At 42.6% G+C, this 12,710-nt stretch overlaps 1 protein-coding gene across 3 annotated transcripts in view; it reads right to left on the bottom strand.

Annotated features, from left to right (window-relative positions):
- CLOCK (clock circadian regulator) overlaps positions 1-12,710 on the bottom strand; it is a 204,367-nt gene that overhangs the window by 71,657 nt on the left and 120,000 nt on the right. For 2 of the 3 annotated variants that reach the window (XM_073608429.1, XM_073608430.1), the window contains 2 exons: positions 6,554-6,613; positions 57-205 (listed from right to left, as the gene is read on the bottom strand). In XM_073608429.1, coding sequence (XP_073464530.1) covers positions 57-205; positions 6,554-6,613 — 209 coding nt within the window. The remainder of the gene's footprint in view (positions 1-56; positions 206-6,553; positions 6,614-12,710) is intronic. The other variant, XM_073608431.1, reaches the window with a different exon arrangement.

Below are 12,710 nucleotides of genomic sequence, written 5' to 3'. Positions count from 1 at the left end.
GGTTCCTTGAACTCTGTAAGACATCACTGACAATATAACACAGATCACATACATACCTTTGTGTTTGCGCAGGAAGTCAATGCTTTTCTGCAGCACTGTGGATTTATCCATCTTCCTGGCATTGCCGGGCAGCATAGAGCCAAGTTCCTTAATGAGAACATTGAACTGGTCTCTGCGCTTCTTCTCAGATTTGTTCCGAGACACCCTGCAAGTAAAATACAATAAATTACAAAATCGGAGTAAAACAGGGCGTAGGCTTTTTTTTACAAGAATAAAATAAATGGAGGATATAGTAGGGATCTTCTACTCCCCCGCCTATCGACCATTTCAAGTATTTTCAGATTGCTCATTGACCCCAAATACTTATATGAAAACCAGGTTTTATATTAAAGGCTTCATTGCATAATTACTGAATATCTTGTCACATACTAGGCACATAGGTGTGGTTTGATTGATCAGCAAAGCTACTCTAAATTTTAAATATTCTCGCAAATACGGTTACAGCTACTTTGTATCAGCTGTCAAAGTCTGCTGTTACTGGCGAATGACCACCGAACCCTGCTCTTGCCACTAGCCACCTCAAATCACCTTTTATGCATCAATAAAAGCCTCCACTGACTGGCTGAGGTGAAGTTTGTGACATCATCAGTCCAACTTTCCACCTCAGCCAATCAGATGAAGCTTTGTATTGATTCATAGAATACAAAGCTTCCTCTGAATGGCTGAGTAGCACTCAGCCCGGCTCAGTTATGTTCCAGGAATAGGGCATGAAGTTCTTGTCCTGTTGCTGGAACACAGAGATGTATACTATATGTAGCGGAGGATAAATACACTTTATCAAGTGCTCCCAGGCACTGAAACTGTTAGAAGTTGCCATGTGCAGCTGCTCCAGATTCTGATAAATTCTCAGAATGGGCTCAATTCACACAGTTTACACAAGGATCCGGATCTTCCTTTTCAAAGCTGTGGAAAGCTTTGTGAATTGAGCCTACTGTCCCATTGGCCATTTAGGCCTCATGTACACAGGATGTTTTTTAATCTCCGCTGGATGCCTTTGGTCCTGGCAAGAAAAGAGCAGCTTAAAAAATGCTCCTAATGCTGGTTTCTGCACATGTGTTTAAGTGCATAAAGTGTTTGGGAGTTCATTGATTCAATTGCCTGGTATATTCATTTATTCTGGCTATTAAACGAATAACTGTCGGCATGCTTAAAAGAGTTTACGTATGTCCAGCATATTTTTTGCCCAAAAGCTCCTCTCCTGAACATGCTGATGGTGCATTTTTTAGCTTTTTAACACTCCTATTCTAATACTCCTGTAAACACCTATGTGTGCATGGCCACATACAGTGCCTTGCAAAAGTATTCACCCCCTTGGTTGTTTACCTATTTTGTTACATTACAGCCTTTGGTTCAATGTTTTTTTTTTTTTATCTGAATTATATGTGATGGATCAGAACACAATAGTTTAAGTTGGTGAAGTAAAATATAAAAAAAATAAATTAAATTTAAAATTAGCAAAACACATACATAAAACTATTTTTCAGAAATAAAAAACTGATAATTGGCATGTGCATATGTTTGTTATGAAGCCCATAAAAAGCTATGGTGCAATTACCATCAGAAGTCACATATTTAGTGAAATGATGTCCACCTGTGTGCAATCTAAGTGTCACATGATCTGTCATTACATATACACACCTTTTTTTAAAGGCCCCAGAGGCTGCAACACCTAAGCAAGAGGCACCACTAACCAAACACTGCCATGAAGACCAAGGAACTCTCCAAACAAGTAAGGGACAATGTTGTTGAGAAGTACAAATCAGGGTTAGGATATAAAAAAAATCCAAATCTTTGATGATCCCTAGGAGCACCATCAAATCTATCATAACCAAATGGAAAGAACATGGCACAACAGCAAACCTGCCAAGAGACGGCCGCACACCAAAACATTAATCAGAGAGGCAGCACAGAGAACTAAGGTAACCCTGGAGGAGCTGCGGAGTTCCACAGCAGAGACTGGAGTATCTGTACATAGGACGACAATAAGCCGTAAGCTCCAAAGAGTTGGGCTTTATGGCAGAGTGGCCAGAAGAAAGCAATTACTTTCAACAAAAAACAAAATGGCACATTTTGAGTTTGCGAAAAGGCATGTGGGAGACTCTCAAAATGTATGGAGGAAGGTGCTCTGGTCTGATGAGACTAAAATTGAACTTTTTGGCCAAAGAAAACGCTATGTTTGGCGCAAACCCAACACATACCCAAAGAACACCAGTCGGGACTGGTAAACTGGTCAGAGTTGAAGGAAAGATGGATGGTGCTAAATACAGGGATATTCTTGAGCAAAACCTGTACCACTCTGTGTGTGATTTGAGGCTAGGACGGAGGTTCACCTTCCAGCAGGACAATGACCCCAAACACACTGCTAAAGCAACACTTGAGTGGTTTAAGGGGAAACATGTAAATGTGTTGGAATGGCCTAGTCAAAGCCCAGACCTCAATCCAATAGAAAATCTGTGGTCAGACTTAAAGATTGCTGTTCACAAGCGCAAACTATCCAACTTGAAGGAGCTGGAGCAGTTTTGCAAGGAAAAATGGGCAGAAATCCCAGTGGTAAGATGTGGCAAGCTCATAGAGACTTATCCAAAGCGACTTGGAGCTGTTCTAGCCGCAAAAGGTGGCTCTACAAAGTATTGACTTTGGGGGGTGAATAGTTATGCACATTGACTTTTCTGTTATTTTGTCCTATTTGTTCTTTGCTTCACAATAAATAAAAAAAAAAAAATACACGTTCTGTAAATTAAATGATGCAAATCCTCAAACAATCCATGCTAATGCCAGGTTGTGAGGCTACTTTTGAGAATACTTTTGCAAGGCACTGTACAGTAGAACAACACAGAGGTGCATTTAGAGGCTGAAAAAAAACCTGTCAAATATAAAATATTGACTACTCGGAGTATGTGTTATACCCCCAATGAACCCATCCGAAGTGCCATTTGTGGTAGATTTACCAAAATCTGGCAATGACTAAACAGAAGCCATGACTTTGCCAAGTCAGAGAATGCAAGAACGCAGATAATTAACACTGAAGCACAAAACCAGCAATAGCATGCAATATGAAGGCTGGGACTAAATAGTGTAGTTATACATTAGAGGAATAAACAGTTTCCAGCCTTGACCCATCTACTCTCATCCTTGAAAGCAATTATTTGCTTAGCGGAGGATGATAGCAACTGTTACTCTAAAAGAGAAGTGCAACATTTTACATCAGACTATATTGCACTTATTGCATGTTAATGATAGCCATAGAATAGTGACTAGCCACACAATAATAATGTAAGCAGTGGCGGCCCGTGCATTGTGGGTGCCGCCCCCCCCCATCCATGCGCCTGGCCTCTTTCAGAATGAATAATTAAGATATTTGCCAGCACACCATGGAACGACATAAATAGCGCCCAAACAGATAATTTATTGCATGATCACAACACAAGGAGAGTGCAACGTTTCGGAGTCACGCAGGACCCCTTCGTCAGGCATGTTATGATCATTAACATGCAATAAGTGCAATCTAGTCTGATGTGAAATGTTGCACTTCTCTTTTACAGTAACAGTTGCTATCATCCACCGTCCACATTTATGTCGTTCCATGGTGTGCTGGCAAATATCTTTATTGTGACTTGAACCACTATCCAGCTGGTTGTTGCTGCAGCATCCAAATTTGAGAGCTCATCCAGGAATGTGTGCGATGAGAATATGAAGTACGGCCCCTTTCAGGACGCCGGACGCATGGACTCCTATGGCGAGGGTGGGAGGGTTTTTTTTTCTTTTTTGAGGCACCCGGGGTGGTGCCACCCATGCGCTGTACTGAAGGAAGGAAACCTCCGCTGCCACTGAGGGGGGGTGGGTGTGTGTGTGCTGCCACGAGACCCGCAAGTGGAGGGGGGGAGGGTGCTGTCACCAGAGCCGTGAGTCCCTCGGGGGTATGTTGTTGCGAGTCCCGTGGGGGGTGCTGTTATCAGAGTTACGAGCCCGGGGGGGGGGGGGGGTGCTGCCACGAGACCCGCAAGTGGAGGGGGGGTTCTGCCTGAGCCTGGGGTCCTGTGCTGAGCTGTGGGGCTAAGCTGTATACCCTGAGCTGTGGGGCTAAGCTGTATACCCTGAGCTGTGGGGCTAAGCTGTATACCCTGAGCTGTATACCCTGAGCTGTGGGGCTAAGCTGTATACCCTGAGCTGTATACCCTGAGCCGTGAGGCTACGCTGTATACCCTGAGCCGTGAGGCTACGCTGTATACCCCGAGCCGTGAGGCTACGCTGTATACCCCGAGCCGTGAGGCTACGCTGTATACCCCGAGCCGTGAGGCTACGCTGTATACCCCGAGCCGTGAGGCTACGCTGTATACCCCGAGCCGTGAGGCTACGCTGTATACCCCGAGCCGTGAGGCTACGCTGTATACCCCGAGCCGTGAGGCTACGCTGTATACCCCGAGCCGTGAGGCTACGCTGTATACCCCGAGCCGTGAGGCTACGCTGTATACCCCGAGCCGTGAGGCTACGCTGTATACCCCGAGCCGTGAGGCTACGCTGTATACCCCGAGCCGTGAGGCTACGCTGTATACCCCGAGCCGTGAGGCTACGCTGTATACCCCGAGCCGTGAGGCTACGCTGTATCCCCCTAGCCGTGAGGCTACGCTGTATCCCCCGAGCCGTGAGGCTACGCTGTATACCCCGAGCCGTGAGGCTAAGCTGTATACCCCGAGCCGTGAGGCTAAGCTGTATACCCCGAGCCGTGAGGCTAAGCTGTATACCCCGAGCCGTGAGGCTAAGCTGTATACCCCGAGCCGTGAGGCTAAGCTGTATACCCCGAGCCGTGAGGCTAAGCTGTATACCCCGAGCCGTGAGGCTAAGCTGTATACCCCGAGCCGTGAGGCTAAGCTGTATACCCCGAGCCGTGAGGCTAAGCTGTATACCCTGAGCTGTGAGGCTAAGCTGTATACCCTGATCTGTATACCCTGATCTGTGAGGCTGAGCTATATACTCTGTCCTGTGATGCTGAGCTGTATACCCTGATCTGCGAGGCTGAGCTGTATACCCTGATCTGTGAGGCTGAGCTATATACTCTGTCCTGTGATGCTGAGCTGTATACTCCTAACACTATGGGTGGAAGCAAGTGGAACACAGAGGACGGAGTGGGTGGATTCTATAAGGGGTGGGGCTCATGAGAAGTGGGAGGGGTCAAAAAAGGTGGGGTCTGGCGTACCCCCATTCCAAAACTACACCAGCCACCACTGCATGTAAACAAGGTCATAAAGAACATTTTCTTATAAACATGGGAATAAAACTGAACCTTTACATCCTCCAACCTTGCAAACAAAGCAATACCTTCGTAATCTATTCCACTGGCTGGGTCTTTTTCCAAAATGTGGAGCCTAATGCTGACCATAGATGAAATACAGATTTCTTCATCCACACAATCAGGGTGGATAGAGGAATTCACCCTGCGTAGACACCGGAGTTGACTTACTATAACTGTAGTGCGCAAAATCTGGCACAGCTGTGCATAGTAACCAGTAAATCAGCTTCCAGGTTTTTTTTTGTCAAAGCTTATTTGAACACGCTAAAGTTAGAAGCCGACTGGCTACCATGCAGAGCTGCACTAGATTTTGCACTCTCCAGTTTTAATAAAAAAAAAAAAAAAACCATTGTATTCTGACAGCGGGAGCTGTCAGAATACACTGATAAGCGGCTGCAACCACTGATCAAAACATTTTTTTTTTTTTTTTTTTACAAGCCTGTTCAACAGAAGTTGATTGTTAGATCTATTTCTGTGGAGTAGGTGCAGCCTCACATGGATCAAAATTTGTCTGGTTCAGCTTAAAGTGTAAGTTCACCTTTACAGAAAATCTGTAAGGTGAACTTACACTGGATTCTGTCCCCAACGCACTCGGTCCCGCTAACCTGGACTCTAGGAATCTCCCGTTCTGACATCGCTCTACCGGTCAGGGAATTTGAAATCCCGGCAGCTTTCTCTCCTCTTCGTCCGCGATGACAGGACAGGCAAAGCGGGTTCCAAATGGTTGGCGCCACCTATGTGAGAGCGCTGACCAATTAGAATGCTCCTAAACGTACCTCCTGACAAGGTATGTTTTGGAGATGAATCCGAGGGGATTTCTAAGCCCCGGACCAGTCAGGTGGTCATACAAGGTCATATAGCGGGAGATCCCCACGCTCCAGGTCAGCGGGACCAGGGGGGGGGGGGGGGTATCCTATGTGAGTTCACCTTACATATTTTTCTGTAAAGGTGAACTTACCCTTTAAGTAGACAGAACAGTACCGTTACAAATAAGAACATTTTCAAATTCTTGGAGTTTGGAGCCTAACCCTTTATAATTTAAATCAAATGGTCTCTAGGGACAGGCTGCAGCAGAGTTCAGCAGTATTTTCTATAAACATTAGCAAATAAAAAGGGTTGCTTTAAATAGTAGCAAACCAAGAGACCCTAGCCACCATGTACAGTAAATCAGCAGATTTTATATTGCACAGAAATGGGGTAATATACCTTTTTGCTTTATCCTTGTCATCTTCTTCAACAAGTCCATCAAAAATACTCCCGTCATCTCTACAATAGGATGACACAAGTGTCATTAAAGTATTATTTATCAACCAAAGCTTGGCTGAAAAAGTGTCCCTTTATTTACAAGAGAAAGATTTTTTTTTTTTGGTGCAAAAAAGAATATTTGTAAAACAGTGTCACAGACATAACAGGCCTGTGGTCCGGGTTGTATTTCCGCAGGCTTGGGCAGCAGAAAAATTGTCCACGGGCAGGGGCATTGCATGAAAGTTGCTCTAATATAGAAATTGATACTGTGGCCTTTTATACAGGGGATTTTTCACACACACACACACACACACACACACACACACATTTATATAATACATGATCAGCCATAACATTATGACCACCCACTTAATATTGAGTAGGTCCCTTTTTGCCACCAAAACAGCCCCGATCTGTCGATACATGAACGCTCCTAGACCTCTGAAGGTATGCTGCGGTATCTGGCACCAAGCCATCAGTAGCCAATCCTTTAAGTTCTGCAAGTTGTGAGGTGGGGTCTCCATGGATTAGACTTGTTTTCCAGCACATCCCACAGATGCTCAATTGTATTGAAATCTGGAGCGTTTGGAGGCCAAGTCAACACCTCCAACTCATTGCTGTGTTCCTCAAACCATTCTCAAACCATTTTTGCAGTGTGGGAGGGCGCATTTTCCTGCTAAAAGAGGCCCCTACCATCTGGAAATACCATTTCCATAAAGAGATGTATTTGGTCAGCAACAATTTTAAGGTAGGTGCTACATGCCAAACTAACATGAACATGAATGGCAGGACCTGGGGTTTCCCAGGAAAACATTGTCCAAAGCATTACACTGCCTTCGCCGGCTTCCCTTCTTCTCATACTGCATCCTAATGCCACCTCTTCCCCAGTTAAGCAATGCACACGCACACTGCCATCCACATGATGTAAAAGATGATGCAAGTCATCAGGGTAGGTCAGCTTCTTCCATTCCTCGGTTGTTCAGTTCCGATGCTCAGTTGCCCATTTGTAGGTGCTTTTGGTTGTGGACGTGGGTCAGCATGGGCACTCTGACTGGTCTACATCTACACAGCCCGACACAAAAAAAAAAAAATCGCAATGCCTATTTTTTCTGCTTTCAATGCATCAACTTCAGGGACAACATATTTACTTGCTGTCTAACATAACCCACCCACTTTCAGGTGCTATTGTAACAAGACAATCAAGGTTACTCCTCAGTGGCCATAATGCATAATGTTATGGCTAATCAGTGTACATCCATTACAGACTAATATATATATATATATATATATATATTTTTTTTTTGTGTTTGAAGTCTGCTGCTTCAGTGTTTTTAGATCTTTTTATCAGGTGTTCCTATGGCATACTGAAGTATAATTACAGGCATTTCATAAGTGTCAAAGAAAGTCTTTTATTGACAATTACCTTAAGTTTATGCAGAGAGTCAATATTTGCATTGTTGACCCTTCTTTTTCTTGACCTCTGCAAATCGCCCTGGCATGCTGTCAATCAACTTCTGGGCCACATCCTGACTGATGGTAGCCCATTCTTGCATAATCAATGATTGGAGTTTGTCAGAATTTGTGGGGTTTTTTTTGTTTACCCACTTCTTGAGGACTGACCACAAGTTCTCAATGGAATTAGGGTTTGTAACCAAAATTTCGATGTTTTGTTCCCCAAGCCACTTAGTTATCACTTTTGCCTTATAGCAAGGTGCTCCATCATGCTGGAAAAGACATTGTTTGGCATCAAACTGTTCTTGGATGGTTGGGCAAGAAGTTGCTCTCGAAGGATGTTTTTGTACCATTCTTTATTCATGGCTGTGTTTTTAAGCAAAATTGTGAGTGAGCCCACTCCCTTGGCTGAGAAGTAACACCCACACATGAATGGTCTCAGGATGCTTTACTGTTGGCATGACACAGGACTGATGGTAACGCTCACTTTTTCTTCTCTGGACAAGGTTTTTTTTCCGGATGCCCCGAACAATCAGAAAAGGATTATACCCCAGTCCTCAACAGTCCAATCTCGGTACCTTTTGCAGAATATCAGTCTGCCCCTGATGTTCTTCCTGGAGAGAAGTGGCTTCTTTGCTGCCCTTCTTGACACCAGGCCACCTTCAAAGTCTTCACCCCACTATGTGCAGTTGCACTCACACCTGCCTGCTGCCATTCCTGAGCAAGCTCTGCACTGGTGGTGCCCCGATCCCGCAGCTTGCTGGACTTTGAACGCCTTGAAGCTTTCTTCACAAATGCAGTGGAAATGTTTTTTTTTATGGGATTAATTTTCATGGCAAAAGAGGGACATTGCAATTAATTGCAATTCATCTGATCACTCTTCATAACATTCTGGAGTATAGGCAATTTGTCACCATAAACACTGAGGCAGCAGATTGTGAAAATATTTGTCATTCTCAAAACTTTTGGCCACAGCTGTATGTTTGTTCCCAAGCATGTTTGAAGCCATTTACTGTCAAATTGCCTCACTACCTCTACTAGAAGTTTATTCCCAGCATCAACTACCCTTTCAGTTAAATAATACTTTCTAAGATTAGTTTTGAACTTTCCTCCAGTTAGTTTGAGGTCATATCCCCATGTTCTTGATTTTGGTTTCATATTGAAAAAAACTGCCCTCCAGAACCTTATTCATCCCCTTGATGTATTTAACCACTTGCCCACTGGGCACTTAAACCCCTTTCCTAACCAGACCAACATTTTCAGCTTTCAGTGCTCTCACATTTTGAATGACAATTATTCAGCCATGCAACATTGTACCTATATGAAATGTTTGTGCTTTTTTTCACACAAATAGAACTTTCTTTTGGTGGTATTTAACCACCACTGGGTTTTTTATTTTTTGCGCTATAAATGAAAAAAAGACCGAAAAATTTGTACAAAAATGCATTTTTCTGCGTTTCGGTTATGAAATTTAGCAAATTAGTAATTTTTTTTCATAAATTTTGGCCAACATTTATACTGCTACATATCTTTGGTAATAATAACCCAAATCGGTGTATATTATCTGGTCTTTGCCCAAGTTCACACTGAGCTGCGGGAAAGAAGCCATGCGAGTGTCAGTCCCGATTTGTAAGTCCTGATTTCAGGTTTCTGCACAGATGTCAATAAAAATCACAGCCCGAAATTGCAAAAAGTAGTACAGAAACTACTTTTTGAAATTGGTGTGGAGCCGCAAATGCAGCGTCTGTGTCATTTCTGGCAATTTCCGCCAATTTGACATGCGATTTGACATGTCAATTCGTACCAATGTGAACCAGGGCTCATTGAAAGTTATAGAGTCAAGAGGGGGGGAGTTTGGGACTTTAAATGAGGCACATTATATGTACCTCCATCCCGGGTATGAGTACAGACAAAGTACAGAAAAAGGGAATGTGGGACTTTAAATGAGGCAATTGACTTGTGGAGGTAGAGTGGTTGGTAAACATTATTTATTTGTAACAATAATATAAAACAGATAAAAAAGAATTTTCATATATCTGCACATACACATGGCATAAACGTAATAGATACATATATGTCAACTTGGCAGCACATAAGAAATAGTAAATATTAATAAAGTTTATAACACAAGGTATTTCCTATTAGCAGGCATTGGTAACTCATATGCAAAAAAGCTGCTGTAAGATAGATGTCCATACACACGAGTGGTTACATACTACTCAATGAATTTTAAATGTATAAAAGATATATATGGGCCAGTGAATAGGTAGTGAGCCAGGCTTGACTGAGCACCCCATGGAAACTCATTAATTAATATGTCCTACCCCTTTAAGGGGAGAAAAGGCCTGATGGGGAGAAATAAATCTATACTCACAGATCGGCTAAAACACTGTACTTGGCTGGCAGCGAGGAAGATGGGACCCCAAATGGTTGTCTGTTCCGGAGCTGAGGCAAGGGACCCCACCCTAGCCAGGAAAACACCCACATGGCATGCCCAACAGACACAGCACAATCCACATGTGTGGGGAGGATTGCAAGTATGGAGTTCTGGAAAACTCCATACTTACTTCTGGAAAAATATATAAAAAGATGTGAAAAACCATGTGTGAAAAAAGTGTAAAAAGGTGAAAAAAAGTGTTTGAAAAAAAAATATAATAATAATAAATATATATATATATATATATATATATATATATATATATATATATATATATATATATATATATATATATATATATATATATATATATATATTATGTGTATGTTCTAATGAGTGTTATGTGTGTGTATAAATATACACACACACACACACACACAATAGTACATGGGTGTATTGCATGTGTCAAAAAAAGGGCTGAAAAAAGAAAAAGAAAAAATTGTGCATACCTTACGTGTGTCTGTATCCAGTGAATGGGTTGTGTGTGTTGCCTCCCTGGTGTCAAACACATAGTGAAATGGTAAGGCAATCAAGCTCACCTGCTTATGTAATCCAGGTATGGGGCAGGTCCCCGACCAACGTCACGCACAACATCGAAAGAGAATAGAAGTTGGCAGTGAAATCCACCACCAGCGCAAGCGCCAAAGTGGAGCCCCGCCAACCCCATCTCCAGCGTGAGATGGACGAAGGACATCCCTGGATTGCGGCGTCAAAAGACGCCACAAACAGGTCGTAACATGACGCCGATGCGCAGGAGCCCCCCCCCCCCCCCCCGACAATATCTCAAAAGAGACTCAGAAGGGAAGCTTTGCTGCGCATCGCAGCTCTGGAATCAAGACAAGAAAAGGGGCACGCCGCATCCCCGACCAGCCTCAGTGTGGATGGAGTCATATAGAACAACAGAGGCCCAGTAGGAAAATATTTTTTGATATATAAATAATTAGAAAAAATGGGCATGGTATCAAATAGTACATCTAATACAGATATTGCATATGTCATTATTATTTAAAAGTTTTGTTGATCAAATTAATTTATACTTATAGTACAATGTCAGGTATACCGCCAAGTGCCATAGACATGTCATAGTAGATGTCTCAAGTGTGTGGACCCTAAATAAGGTGCACTACCAACCAAGACAGACCTTGCACATGGACGGCAGGGGAACACTGCCAATCCAAAAAATCAATTGCCTCCATCCCTGTTGCATATAATCAAGAGGGGGGGTTGTTTGGGACTTTAAATGAGGCACATTATATGTACCTCCATCCCGGGTACGAGTACGTAAACAGAAAAAGGGAATGTGGGACTTTAAATGAGGCAATTGACTTGTGGAGGTAGAGTGGTTGGTAAACAATATTTATTTGTAACAAGAATATAAAACAGATAAAAAAAATATAAATCTGCACATACAAATGGCATAAACGTAATAGATACATATATGTCAACTTGGCAGCACATAAGAGATATAGTCAATATTAATAAAGTATAATACAAGGGATTTCCTATTAGTAGGCATTGGTAACCCATATGAAAAAGAGCTGCTGTAAGATAGATGCCCATACACATGAGGGGTTACATACTACTTAATGAATTTTAAATATATAAAAGATATATATGGGCCAGTGAATAGGTAGTGAGTTTCCATGGGGTGCTCAGTCGAGCCTGGCTCACTACCTATTCACTGTATATATCTATATCTACCAATGCCTGCTAAAAGGAAATACCTTGTATTATACTTTACTATACTTACTATATCTCTTATGTGCTGCCAAGTTGACATATATGTATCTATTAGGTTTATGCCATGTGTATGTGCAGATATATGAAAATACTTTATCTGTTTTATATTATTGTTACAGATAAATAATTTTTACCAACCACTCTACCTCCAAGTCAATTGCCTCATTTAATGTCCCACATTCCCTTTACAAGCTATGGTGCCAATCATTGAAAATTGATCACATCCGATCACACCTTGTGTACTGATGTCTTATCTAATTTCTTGAGACCTTAACAAGCCAGGAAAGTACAAATACCCCCCAAATGACCCCTTTTTTTCGTCTTTTATTCACAAAATTGTCATAACAAGGTATTTCTCACACACAGCATATGCATACTTTCAAATATACCCCAAAACACATTTTACTACTCCTCCTGAGTATGGCGATACCACATGTGTGAGACTTTTACACAGCCTGTCCACATACAGAGGCCCAACATGCAAGGAGA

This window comes from Aquarana catesbeiana, linkage group LG01 (genome assembly GCF_042186555.1).
Source record: "Aquarana catesbeiana isolate 2022-GZ linkage group LG01, ASM4218655v1, whole genome shotgun sequence".
Classification (NCBI taxonomy): domain Eukaryota; kingdom Metazoa; phylum Chordata; class Amphibia; order Anura; family Ranidae; genus Aquarana; species Aquarana catesbeiana.
This window is presented reverse-complemented; position numbering and strand designations above follow the sequence as displayed.